We start from the raw sequence: 14151 nt of genomic DNA on the forward strand, positions 1-14151 counted from the left end.
AAATCCCAAGTGACTCAAAGAATAGAGCTATGCTCCCCGGCAACGGCGCCAGAAATTTGTCTTGATAACCCACAAGTATAGGGGATCGCAACAGCTTTCGAGGGTAGAGTATTCAACCCAAATTTATTGATTTGACACAAGGGGAGCCAAAGAATATTCTCAAGTATTAGCAGCTGAGTTGTCAATTCAACCACACCTGGAAACTTAGTATCTGCAGCAAAGTGTTTAGTAGCAAAGTAATATGATAGTAGCGGTAGCAGCAACAAAAGTAAAGATAGCAAATGTAATGTTTTTGGTATTTTGTAGTGATTGTAACAGTAGCAGCGGGAAAGTAAATAAGTGTAAACCAGTATATGGAAAACTCGTAGGCACCGGATCAGTGATGGATAATTATGCCGGATGCGGTTCATCATGTAACAGTCATAACATAGGGTGACATAGAACTAGCTCCAATTCATCAATGTAATGTAGGCATGTATTCCGTATATTGTCATACGTGCTTATGGAAAAGAACTTGCATGACATCTTTTGTCCTACCCTCCCGTGGCAGCGGGGTCCTATTGGAAACTAAGGGATATTAAGGCCTCCTTTTAATAGAGAACCGGAACAAAGCATTAGCACATAGTGAATACATGAACTTCTCAAACTATGGTCATCACCAGGAGTGGTCCCGATTATTGTCACTTCAGGGTTGCCGGATCATAACACATAGTAGGTGACTATAGACTTGCAAGATAGGATCAAGAACTCACAGATATTCATGAAAACATAATAGGTTCAGATCTGAAATCATGGCACTCGGGCCCTAGTGACAAGCATTAAGCATAGCGAAGTCATAGCAACATCAATCTCAGAACATAGTGGATACTAGGGATCAAACCCTAACAAAACTAACTCGATTACATGATAAATATCATCCAACCCATCACCGTCCAACAAGCCTATGATGGAATTACTCACGCACGGCAGTGAGCATCATGAAATTGGTGATGGAGGATGGTTGATGATGACGACGGCGACGAATCCCCCTCTCCGGAGCCCCGAACGGACTCCAGATCAGCCCTCCCGAGAGGTTTTAGGGCTTGGCGGTGGCTCCGTATCGTAAAACGCGATGATTTCTTCTCTCTGATATTTTTTCTCTCCGAAAGAAAATATATAGAGTTGGAGTTGGCGTCGGAGATGCAACAGGGGGCCCACGAGGTAGGGGGCGCGCCCTAGGGGGGGCGCCCCCACCCTCGTGAGAAGGGTGTGGGCCCCCTGGTCTTCATCTTTGGCGAGGATTTTTTATTGTTTTTTCTAAGATGTTCCGTGGAGTTTCAGGTCATTCTGAGAATATTTGTTTTCTGCACATAAAACAACACCATGGTAATTCTGCTGAAAACAGCGTCAGTCCGGGTTAGTTCCATTCAAATCATACAAGTTAGAATCCAAAACAAGGGCAAAAGCATTTGGAAAAGTAGATACGACGAGACGTATCAGTGGTCTAAATATTTATGAGAAGTAACGAAGTCTTTTTTGAACTTTATTATGCATAATTGTTATAGCTTTGTATTTCTCTCTGATCTATCCGTTTGATTTGGCCAACTAGATTGATTTATCTTCAGTGAGAGAGGTGATTTGTGATTGTTCAATCTTGTGGTGCTCTATCCCAACGACAGAAAGGGACAAGACACATATTTGTATTGTTGCCATTAAGGGTAATACGACGGGGTTTATTTATATTGATTGGGTTTACTTTGTCTACATCATTTCATCTTGCTTAAGGCGTTACTCTGTTTTATACTTAATACCCAAGATGCATGCTGGATAGGGGTCGATGGGTGGAGTAATAGTAGTAGATGCAGGCAGAAGTCGGTCTACTTGTCACAGATGTGATGCCTATATACATAATCATTGCCTTTAAATATCGTCATAGCTATGCACTTTTCTATCAATTGCCCAACAGTAATTTGTTCATCCATCGGGAGAAGCCTCTAGTGAAAAATATGGCCCCTGGTCTACTTTTATCATATAAAAACACAAAATTTTATTTCCTTTCTTTTGTTTTGTAATTTACTTTACTATCTACCACTACGAGATTTAATCCTTGCAAGTAACCGCCAAGGGGATTGACAACCCTCCTGTTTGCGTTGGGTACAAGTATTTGCTTTTGTGTATGCATGTGTTGTTCACGAGGCTTTGCGTGATTCTCCTACTGAATTGAAAATCTTGGTTCTTAGCTGAGGGGAATACTTATCTCTACTGTACTGCATCTCCTCTCCTCTTCGAGAAAAAACCTAACGCAACTCACAAGTAGTAGTACACCAGCGTTGCCTAGGCGGTGGCCTTCATGGGACCCAAGCGGCGGTGGACCCCGTGTTGTCGGTGTACAAAAATAGGGGTACGCTTTTTGTACCCCTATAACTGTGCACGGTCAGTCTGAGCCACGGGCACCACCACACTGAGCAAGGCAAGGGAGGTGAGCCAAGGTAAGGCCGAAGCTCAGGAGAAGCAGAATGACGCCAAGACCAAGACCACAAAGAGCAAAGGGGACGAAGCGGACCCCCCGGCAAGATCCTTGTCGGGAGGCGGTTTTAGCAAACCCGGCAAGACCCTTGCCGTGGCAGCTCGCCTCACACCTACGGAGTGAGTCACCCTTGAGTCCACTGCCCCCACGGGGCAAGGATTTGGGAGACATCCCCGTGGTGGCATGCAGATCTTTGTGAAGACATTCAAGATCAGATACACCCTTTAGAAGATGATGATCCTTGGCGGGATCCCAGCCAAGGAGGACCACAAGGCCCCCGGCAAGAGCCTTGCCGGGGATGACAGCAGGCGCCACAGCAAGACCCTTGTCGGGGCCCCGGCAAGGCCCTTGCCAAGAACACCCGTAGGGCCACCATCAGGCCCGCGCCAGTCAAACCTCCACCGCCGTTTGCATGCAGCTGCCGACCCAACCAGCTGGGCAGGCACCTGCGTGGCGGCATCCGGATATTCGTGGAGACCCACCACTGCGCCACCTCAGCTACCTGCCTGCCTACATGGCACCGCGGGCACCGTTGGCCAGGGCGCGTGTCGACACGAGAGGAAGCGGCGACAGATGAGACAGGGCTCTCCCCCGTCCCCGATAAAGCAAGGATACCTGGGCAAGACACATTAAATGCGCCTTGTCATGTAATGCGAGGGATAACCTCACATCATTGTACCCTTTCCACCTCCTGTGTGCCACTGTGGCAACCCCTTTTCTACAAAAGGAGGCCCGAGGCGACCAGGAGGGGATTCGGCTTTTTGGAGCTCCTCACGCCCCATAGCTAGCTCAAGAACATAGATATACAATCCACCAAAGCAGGAGTAGGGTTTTACGCATCCTCGCGTCCCGAACCTGGATAAACGAACCGTGTGCTATCTGTTTGATCCGCTCTTCTCACGACCCCGCGCCCCACAACCGTAGTAGGGATTCTTGTGATCCCATAGGTGTCGTTCCCACCGACATCTTTGGCGCGCCAGGTAGGGGGCGCAGTTGTGAGAATCATCTCTAGCAGTTAGCCTGGCACTCCTTCATCTTCGTGACCCTTGAAGAAGAAAGGAGGCCAGAAGATCGACACTCGAGCGATCGCAAACAGAAGCTAAGTTGCACTAAACCCTTATTTGCGCTACCCTTCTTATTTGAGGTTATCCCCCCCGGAGATATTTGCTTTGTATGAGAAATCTGCATGCCAGGGGGCTCTACCACGATCGGCAATGCCCTTGCCCTGTTTCGAGTCCGCTCAACAGCTCAAGCGGCTGCGTCGAGAATGGCAGAGTAGCCTTCCGCAATCAGCAATGCCCCCGATTCTGACTCGAGTCAAGCTCGACAGTTTGAGTGGCCGCGTTCAGAACAGAAAGGTGGCTCGTCCGGCAGCACGCGTACCCGGCCGGCCATGGGGATCCATCCCCAAAACGCCGCTAGGGGCTTCCGCACCGGCAAGCCTTCCTGATCGACGTAGGGCACGCATACAAAGAGGAATTGAACGGGGAAATAACATGCATGAAAATTAAGAGTACTTCAAAGTTATATTATATCACATCATAGCTGCGGTTCTAACTAAAGATAAAATTTGTCTTGGTCGGGAACCCGCAGCGGCGAAGAAGAACGGGATGCCTAATCCCGGCGCTGGCCTTCCACCCTCTTGATTTCGTCGATGCAGTCGGTGATGGGCTTGATGCGCTCCTTGAGCACCGTGAGGTCAGCACCATCCAGCAAGCTCTTCATCGCGGCCGCGAAGTCAAGATCGGGATTCCAGTCCGCCATCTTGGTGAGGACCTTGGTCACGACCCTCCGGCAAAGTCGCCGGGCCTCCTCGACCAGCGTGGCCGTCCTGTTGGAGTGAAGATAGGCCAAGGCTCCGAGGATGCCCTCGAAGAACTGGGTCAGCTTGGTGTTGACGGTCCCGCTGCGCTCGGGGGCGTACCTCATGTTTGGCAACCCCATGGTGGCCAATTGCGAGGTAACCCTGCCGGCGACGACCTCCAAATGGCCGATCCACCTATTCTCACCCGCAACATATTCCTGGTGGGAGGCGGCCTCGTTCGCCCGCAGCTGCTTCTCCTCCTCGAGGCTCCTGGTCAAGGTCTCCTCCCGAGCCCTGCTCTCCGACAACATCTTCTCGAGATCCTCCAGCTTCAGCTTGAGGTCTCTGATGGAGTTCTGCGCGTCAGAGAGCTCCCCAGTCCTGCTGATGACTGCTCCTTGCGCCTCCACCAAGGCGTGGTTGAGCGTGCTCTTCTCACCAGACAGCTTGAGGGCCTGCTCCTTTAGCTCGTCCCGCTCTGTTTCCAGCTCCTCCACCTTGCCGGCATGGGCCAGAGCTTGGACATCGAGTGCCTCTTTGTGCCTCTGCTCCAGCTCGCGAGTCCGCTGCGCGACAAGGGCCTCGAGCTCCTCATCCTTGCCACGAAGCATTGCGGTAAGCTTTGCTTCACGCGCAGAGAGGTCCTCTTCCTGGGAATCCAAGGTGGCTTGATGCTGGTTCCGGGCGGCCTCGGCCGCGGCAGCCAAGTTCGCCGCCTTTTCCTGGGCCTTCTCGATGTCGGCCATCTTCATGGTGAGCTCCACATCGCGCTCGGCCAATTTCTCCTGAAAGGCCCTCTGCTCCTCGCGAGTCTGGTGGAACCAGGTCTGTGTCTCGGCAACGCGCGCCTTGAAGTCCTCCTCCGCGTTGTCCACCGTTGTCATCCTGGACTTGACATTGTCCAGGCGAGAATGGTAGAGAACTTGGATCTTCCGGAAATTGGCCCCCATGGCACGAAAAAACTGCTCTCCTGGAGAACCGTCGCCACCAACGTCCGGCTCATCAACCACCTCGAGCCCGGTGGCGGCAAGCACCTCGCCGTCAAAAACATCCCCTTCGGCGGGCGCCCGGCTTGACGCCCCTGGGAGGTGGACGAAGATATCGTCGCCCACCTTCAGATATCTGCCGGGGCCCGAGGTTGAGGAGGAGGAAGGCTGGTCATCCACCACCTCTTCCTCGGCGGAGGCCTTGCCGGCCTCACCGGCAGGTCCACCGCTGGCGCCCTCGGTAGAAGCCTCACCGGTCGCCTTGGCGGCCCCCGCAGCGGCGTCCCCGGCGGCACCCTTGGCGGCTTCGTCGGCGGCGGCCTCGTCGGCGTCTTTGGCGGCCTCCTCGGCGGCAATCATGCTGGCCTCTGCCGCGGCCTCCTCAGCAATATCCCCGACAACAGTGTCCACGTCCTCCATGTCTGTTGAAGGAGGGCCTGGGCAGCAATGGGAAGCAACCCCACGCATGCCGCCCATGTCACACACGCCTCCCCACGCCGCGCCACACGCGGGAAGCATGGGAAGCGCAGCGCGCGAAGAGACTTACCGTGGTAAAAACCGCCCCGCCTGCCCGCGCACCATTTTTGGGCCTAGCCCAACGACGCGATTGCGCTTACGTGTGGCCCAGGCCCGGGGGTTCCTGTCGGTGTACAAAAAGAGGGGTACGCTTTTTGTACCCCTATAACTGTGCACGGGCAGTCTGAGCCACGGGCACCACCACACTGAGCAAGGCAAGGGAGGTGAGCCAAGGTAAGGCCGAAGCTCAGGAGAAGCAGAACGACGCCAAGACCAATACCACAAAGAGCAAAGGGGATGAAGCGGACCCCCCCCCCCCGGCAAGATCCTTGCCGGGAGGCGGTTTTAGCAAACCCGGCAAGACCCTTGCCGTGGCAGCTTGCCCCACACCTACGGAGTGAGTCACCCTTGAGTCCACTGCCCCCATGGGGCAAGGATTCGGGAGACATCCTCGTGGTGGCATGCAGATCTTTGTGAAGACATTCAAGATCAGATACACCCTTTAGAAGATGATGATCCTTGTCGGGATCCCAGCCAAGAAGGACCACAAGGCCCTCGGCAAGAGCCTTGCCGGGGATGACAGCAGGCGCCACGGCAAGACCCTTGCCGGGGCCCCGGCAAGGCCCTTGCCAAGAACACCCGTAGGGCCACCATCAGGCCCACGCCAGTCAAACCTCCACCGCCGTTCGCATGCAGCTGCCGACCCAACCAGCTGGGCAGGCACCTGCGTGGCGGCATGCGGATATTCGTGGAGACCCACCACTGCGCCACCTTAGCTGCCTGCCTGCCTACATGGCACCGCGGGCACCGCTGGCCAGGGCGCGTGTCGACACGAGAGGAAGCGGCGACGGATGAGACAGGGCTCTCCCCCGTCCCCGATAAAGCAAGGACACCCGGGCAAGACGCATTAAATGCGCCTTATCATGTAATGCGAGGGATAACCTCACATCACTGTACCCTTTCCATCTCTTGTGTGCCACTGTGGCAACCCCTTTCCTATAAAAGGAGGCCCGAGGCGACCAGGAGGGGGATTCGACTTTTTGGAGCTCCTCACGGCCCATAGCTAGCTCAAGAACACAGATATACAATCCACCAAAGCAGGAGTAGGGTTTTACGCATCCTCGCGGCCCGAACCTGGATAAACGAACCGTGTGCTATCTGTTTGATCCGCTCTTCTCATGACCCCGCACCCCGCAACCGTAGTAGGGATTCTTGTGATCCCATAGGTGTCCTTCCCACCGACATGTGTTCTACTTCTCCTCGATGATGGTGGCGGACGCGGAGGCACCACCATCGACTCGTCGCTCTTCGCGCACCCGACTTCTGTCTCTGCCTGCATGGCGCGGTCGCAGGTGCGGGCGGGGCGGTATGCCGTGACGTTGTCGAAGGCAGCGATGACGCCTGCGCTGCCGTCCTCCCCGCCGTGTCAGCATGGAGCAATTCGCCACTACTCATCGTGTGGGTCTGGAGCGACGAGTTGCTGAACCACGCGTCGGCTTGGAGGGCCAACTTGCTCCGACGGGTTAGGCGTGGGAGGTGGAGCAGCGAGCTGCCTCGCACATGTCCGGCCGGCTCGGCGGGCCACCCAGCCGACTTGTATGCTGGAGAACTACTCTTCGGAATCCATTAGAAGAGTGGTGAAGGAGGAGATGGGGGGAGCGGCGAAGGGGTGTGGTTTTTGCCCGACGTCTGGCCTCGTTTAAATAGAGGGCGGGCGAGAGGAGCTCGGCCGATGTTGCGTTTAATGTCGGCCCGCTTATGAACGGACATGTGGACGGAGTAGGTTTCTCGGCTTCCACGCGGGGTTAATGGAGGTGTATGAATCCGGCGAGGAGGCCTGTTCAGCCAGACATGCAGCGGGCGGCGCCCTTGACCGGCGAGCCGCTTCGATGACGGAGGCAGTGAGACGTCGCGTCCGCCCTGAGCTGCCTTCAATGCGGAGCGGCGCGCTCTATAGCAGCATGAATGCGGGCAGCTGGCAGCCTGGCACTGGGCGGGATGCGCGCATGGGAGGTGGAGGTGTTTTTGGTGGGTTAGGACGGTCAGAAACGGGCTTGGGATCGGTCCGGACTCCCGCAAATTTTCCCCACTTTTGTCTCAGGTTTGCGAGAAAAATCACGTTCGGACCACTCCGCCGACCGATACAGGTCGGCGTTGGATGGCTTCCATGATACAGACAGCGCGGTCTAGAGGTTTACGGGTTGGCGTCGTAGATGCCCTTAGCTTGCATAGCAGTTAGCTATAAATATGCAATACTTGTTAATACATGACTCATGTTAGTATCTCGGGCGTAAATCACATACAAATTCATAAATTGAAGTATTGTTTAAAATAGACTTTTCGAATAAATTAAAGAGGTTCAACAATGTAGTACGTACGTACATGCTTGCATGCATGACACAGATATGGTACACATGGTACAAGCTAAACCACGCTTCCTCACTCGGTCACTCTAGCTTCCATTGACTCTCCCGCAGTTCCTCCGAACCTCCCCCTGCCCACCCGTGAGCGGCTTGATATTCCCCATGTTGATCATGGCCGCGGCAAAGCTCCTGAAGAAAGCCTTCTCGTCGCTCGCGAACTGGCCGACGATCGCCGCCGTTGTCGCGCCGGGCGCCGCGAGCAGCTCCTGGTCGGACTGGAGGAACCCGCGGTTGCCCTGGAGGTTGGTGAAGTAGTTCTTGTCGAAGGCGTCGGGCGTGGTCGGGTCGAGGTCGTTGAGCGCCGACCTGTTCCCGTGCCGCCGCGGGCAGCTCCCGGCGAGCAGCGCCCGGTAGCCCCCGTCCAGCGTCGGGTCCGGCATGCCCGTCTTGCTGAAGTTGTAGAGCCGGTCCGTCACGAACTGGCAATGCGCGCGCCCGAACGTGTGCGCGCCTGCAATCCACGACCCAAGAAGATCGTCAGAATCAATCACGGCGCCATGGAGAGCAGATGATGAGTCTGGGTGTTTGACTACGTACCTGAGAGGGCGACGAGGTCGGTGTCGCCGAGGCCGACGGCGGCGAACTTGCGCTGGAGCATGGTGAGGTTGTTGCGGGGGCTCGGGAGGAGGCTGTTGGCGGCGGTGAGGTTGGCCGTGGTGCCGTCGCGCCGGCCGAGCGGGACGCGCCACCGGGGGCCTCCGGACTGCATGCATGCGCATGGGAACAAACGCTCGTGAGCAACGAGGGGAACGTTCGTCGTGCATGTGACCATGCTTGTTGGATTAAAGAGAGGCACGAAGTGAAGGGCTGGTGTGATCGATCGACAGCCGGTGCGACGTGGACTTTGCTGTATCCCCACCTCGTACTAGCTAGGCTCTGTCTTTTACGGGTTTTGATTGACATGGAACCACGTGCCAGCCCGCTTTACAACTAGCAGCATACTTCAGGCAATGATGCTGTCGATCTCTCCAGTCTACGTAACCCATCGTTTGCATGCAGCTCAATTATTTTGCACCGACGGTTTCTGAATTATTGCCACAGGCTCGGGCATATATGAGCTAGGCTACACCTACTGCACCTTTTAGCCAGTACCTTCACATTGCCACATTGGCAGCTCCTGGCCCGTGAACCACGATGTTGCCTTTTTTCAATGATGAAGCTGATGAATGTGAGCAGTGAAAAGAACACTTGCATGCACACGTACATCGCCGGCAGATTAGCACATGTATTCACGTACCAGTTCGACGGAGACCTCGGCGGCGATGGTGAGGATGTCGGCGCAGGAGACGACGCCGGGGCAGGCCTTCTCGAGCGCCGCCTTGACGTCGTCCACCACCGTGAACCCGCGCACCGAGTTGTTGTTCGGCTTGGCGTACTTCTCCGACACGATGCTCGTGCTGTTGTCCAGCAGAATCGACCCGTCGCACCCCTGAAAACACGCGCGCGCGGCAAGACGTACGTGTCAAAACTCAAAACCTTGGACGGGGCACGACCCAGACGAACGCCGAAAGATTTGCATGGAGCATGCAGCTGGTGGCGTACCTGGACGAAGCAGTCGTGAAAGTGAAGGCGCGTGAGGCTGGCGTAGATGCGGACGTCGGCCTTGTGCGCCTCCCTCAGGACCCGCCGCACGATCTTGTGCACGCCGGGGCACGACCGGTCGTAGAACTTGTCGTCCAGCTGCGCCGCGCCGCCGCGGGCGCCGAGGCCGAGCGCGACGGCGGCGGCCAGGAGGACGGCGCACGCGCCGCCGTAATGGACGCCACGGACCATCTTTGCCTGCCTTGGTAGACTCTGTCTGCGAGCACGTCGTACGTGTTTGCTCTTTGCAGGTGCAGTGCAGGGGCTCACTTTGTGTGCAAGTGCCGACTAGGTGGTTCACGGCCGGTCTGAGGAGTCCCACGAGCTGAAGAGCACGGGCTTTATAGGCAGGCCTGGTGCTCGCGGACACGGAGAGGCCCTTTGCTTGGATCCGAAGGATGGCTCAACTCAATCATTTGCTGTTCATGGGAGTCCGTCAGGGCGTCGTTTTCAGAGGCCAACAAAAGCACTTTGCATGCATGCATGCATGCAGCAAGCCCGGTTTACTATCGACGCGCCTGAATTTTAACCGGCCAATGATACGGTGCCAGCAAAGGGAATGGCTACTGAATTTGGTTTTTGGGTCAGTCAAATTGATCCCATCCGTTGGATGAAAAAGTGTAACGGTGAGATCTCCTTCTTCTACTTCCCTCCCGAAGAAAACTGTTCATCATCTTCCTCCCCACGATGTGAACATATTCCTCCTTTGGCCGCCCTCCACCCCAGGCCGAACCGCCTGCCTCCTCCGCCTGCGGCCGGCGGCGGTCCCGCGATCGTCTCGCCGCCCCGTCCTCCCCACGAGCTCCCTCAACCAGGCTTGCCGTCGCCCGGGGCCATCCCTCTAAAGCCGACAAACTACCCGATTTCTCCGGCGAACCTACACCCCATGCATCCTAAGATAGACCAACTTTGCTACAGCTACTGGCAGTTTTCACGGAAAGTTGTTACGGAGATGAGGTGGAGACTTAGGATTTACCACGATTTGGGTCCCACAGCTTAATTCACGGGTTGAGCATCAATGAGATTACGACACCCCATCCCGTAACTACCATCCGTAGGCTGGTTTCCGTAAGTCTAGCATTTTTGTAAGACAGACAAGGAGCCTTCTTGTTCCCTTGTGCCGTAAGATAGACCAGATCAATCCTGCTGCCAGCGTCCGGCTTTGGTGCTCTACAATTGCTGCTTCCTTTTCAACCGAATCGACTGATCCAAATTGTAAATTCAGGCGACTTACGTCCAGCAAAACTAGCCAACAAACTTGCCGGCCTTTGCACTTTTGAATAATACGGTGCCAACAAACCGGGCCCTCGATATAGTTTGTGGTAGGTGAATCTACAGTGCATGTGCGGACAAATAGGGAAAATCCTGGAGAAATGCTACACTTCACGGGTCGTCGCTAGCACAGCAAAGACAGTACGCAAACAAATAATTCAACGCCTACTCATCATCTCGTACGGCGTTCTTGTCAGTTACTCCTACAAGTTTAGTACTACTACTCTCTCCACCGGTCGGTAACCACCAAAGTGATGAAGATACCGCTTTTCAATAAACATATTAGCTAAATGCCAGTCGACTGACTTCGCTTTGGGTCCGTCGATTTTGAGAGTTCACCTATGGGAGTCCGGAACGAACGAAGGAGAAAGAAGGAGCTCATCAGAGGGCTACCCTATTATCTACCTTAGGATGGGGGATGGGGGCAGAAGAACGGCGGTGGTGGGGGCAGTGGTGGCACGGTGGTGCAACTTCGCCACAGAAAATCTTGGCCGGCGCCGGGGCTAGAGAGATGGCCGGGGGCAGCGGCAAGACCGACATTGGGGGGCGGTTCCAGAGAGGACGGAGCGGCGAGGCTGTGTGGGAGCACCAGCAGCCGTGGGTGGTGGTCGCAGGCAGTTAGGCCGGCGGCAGTGGGGTGGTTCAACGTGGAGAAGGGAGAAGGAAGCGGGAGGTCAAAGAAGAAAGCGGGGTCGTCGATTTCGCATCGTGCGGTTGAGAAAATCAACTAACCTCAATTTTTTTAGACGACTGGCATGTAGCCACGCCCTTGAATGAACACCGGACAACCTGAACTCTGAAGTACTCCACCTTGGCATCTGCCCGTCAAATTCAGCAGCAAGATGATAACCGCCGCACGTACGGTCTTTTGCTCCCCAATCAGAGCGCCAGATCGCGTTCGGCACAGTACGGCAACGCTAATTGCCGCATCATGAGCCACGCGTAACCGGAAAGTTCGTTACAGTTGACGCAAGACCTGAAAGTCCTTGAAACTTAAGGAGCCGTTGGGCATTTAACTGAACTTGCTTGCTCAAGACTTCAAGTGCACATCATTCAGGGAGGTAGGGCACGATGCAGACTTCGTGCGGCTAGCTACAGATTCCATTATTCATTTTGCGCGCTACTATCACGCAGCCCTGATAGGTACTACCACTCACCCGTCAACCGACACACTGGCTGTCCCACTGCGATGCAACTGCAGGGTTCAGAGGACGAGCCAGCTTATTACTCCTAGCTGGAGAATCCTAGCTAGCTTGAACCCGAAGAAAGAAACGGTAGACAAGACGAGAGGACAACTTTCACACGAACGCACACGTACACATCCTGACCATGGTACACGTGCAAAGCACGACATGACTCTTCACCGGCTAGCTGGATGCGGTGGTGCGTGCCGGCTCAGTTGACGGCGCTGCATTTCTTGCGGATCTGGCCGGCGGAGCCGGTGAGGGGGGCGATGTTGCCCATCCGGACCATGGCGTCGCCGAAGTCGCAGAGGAAGCGCTGGCTGTTGTAGCTGTAGGCCTGCACGAGGGCCCTGGTGGCGGCGGCGCCGTCGGGGCTGGAGACGAGGCCCTGGTCGGAGGAGAGGAGGCCCTTCTTGGCCAGCAGGTTCTTGAAGTAGTGGTTGTCGAAGGCGTCGGCGGAGCCGGCGTCCAGCGCGGCCGTCTGGTTGCCGTCGCCGCCCCGGCACAGCTGCTGCAGGCTGGACGCCAGCGCCGGGTCCATGGTCGGGTCCACCGAGTTGGCCGCCGAGAAGTTGGCCAGCCGGCCGCTGAAGAGCACGCACCGCGACCGCCCGATCGTGTGGGCTCCTGCATGCGGTTCATGCATGGTTGGATTTGCTGGCTTTCGTTGCGTACAATACAACGTGTACTATAGACAGTAGTGCTCAGTCTAGTAGAGTACAATACCTGATAAGATGACCACGTCTGTTGTGTTAAGGCCGACGTCCTTGAACCTCTGTATGATCACGGTGATGTTGTCGAACGGGCTTGGCAGGTTGTTGTTGGCCAAGGTCTGGTTCGCCACCAGCCCGTCCCTTCTTCCCAGAAGAACATCGTAGTCAGGCCCTCCGCTCTGAACATGCCAACAAAATCAGTACGCGTACTACACTCGGTAAAGCAGTACTGGTAGTACGGTTCTCAAACAGTTCTTTCGGGTGCACGTTCAACTGAATTATTTGGTAGGTACTGTAGTTGGTTAGCTATGTTGGAGTGGTTGTGAATTCGATCGAGGGAAGGAAGGAAGGAACGTACGAGGAGTACGCCGTATTTGGCGGCGAGCGCGACGACGTCGGCGCAGGAGACGAGCCCCGGGCAGGCCTTCTCGAGGTCGGCCTTGATGGCGTCGATGACCTCGTATCCCCTCACCGAGTTGAGGTTCGGCGCCGCCAGCTTCTCGCTCTCCGCCCCGTCCAGCAGGATCGACCCGTCACACCCCTGCATGCATGCATGCCACAAGTACGTCCACGACGATGTTCACTTCAGAGCCTAAGAAAGCATGCGGTAATAACGATGCGTGTTACGGAGACGGACGTACGTTGACGAAGCAGTCGTGGAAGTGGAGCCGGAGCAGGGAGGCGCCCATCCGTAGCTCGGCCTTCATCGCGGCGGCCACGCGCGCCTGGACGATGCTCTCCAGCTTCGGGCAGCTGTCGTCGTAGAAGTCGTCGCTCAGCTGGCCACAAGCCGCGCCGCCCAGGCACAGCAGCACCATGATCATCATCGGCAAGCAGCTCGCGCCATGATCTCTGAGAGGCTCCATTTCTGATACGTTGATGGTACAAAATATCCCAGCACTGCCGCCGGATCAATGTCCGCACTCTGTACTACGTACGTGCCCGTTTGATCGATCTCTCCGTGCTTACCGCAAGGTTATATAGACAGCTTAAAGTGGTGAGTGATACTAGCTAGCAACAAGTTGGACTCGTATAAATATTCATATCGTTTGACTGTTCGTCGAGCAAATGGCAACGTGCCAATGTGTCGTCAGCATGCATAGTGCGTCGCCCATACAGTGGGAGTATTAGTTTACTGATGGATTACTGCGATTGTGCGTTTTTTA

General features: G+C 55.5%; 2 protein-coding genes across 2 annotated transcripts; both read right to left on the reverse strand.

The window, feature by feature from the left end:
• Positions 1–8122: 8122 nt before the first annotated feature.
• Positions 8123–10140, reverse strand: LOC119285043 (peroxidase A2-like). The gene is made up of 4 exons (XM_037564241.1): positions 9778–10140; positions 9473–9664; positions 8773–8938; positions 8123–8686 (listed from the first exon to the last, which is right to left on the reverse strand). Exons 1-4 carry the CDS (start codon positions 10006–10008, stop codon positions 8265–8267), a joined length of 1011 nt encoding a protein of 336 aa, XP_037420138.1. The 5' UTR covers positions 10009–10140; the 3' UTR covers positions 8123–8264.
• Positions 10141–12074: 1934 nt separating this feature from the next.
• Positions 12075–13949, reverse strand: LOC119285044 (peroxidase N-like). Its single transcript, XM_037564242.1, has 4 exons — positions 13627–13949; positions 13344–13526; positions 12999–13164; positions 12075–12899 (listed from the first exon to the last, which is right to left on the reverse strand). Exons 1-4 carry the CDS (start codon positions 13849–13851, stop codon positions 12484–12486), a joined length of 990 nt encoding a protein of 329 aa, XP_037420139.1. The 5' UTR covers positions 13852–13949; the 3' UTR covers positions 12075–12483.
• Positions 13950–14151: the final 202 nt, after the last annotated feature.

This window comes from Triticum dicoccoides, chromosome 4A, assembly GCF_002162155.2.
Source record: "Triticum dicoccoides isolate Atlit2015 ecotype Zavitan chromosome 4A, WEW_v2.0, whole genome shotgun sequence".
Lineage (NCBI taxonomy): Eukaryota > Viridiplantae > Streptophyta > Magnoliopsida > Poales > Poaceae > Triticum > Triticum dicoccoides.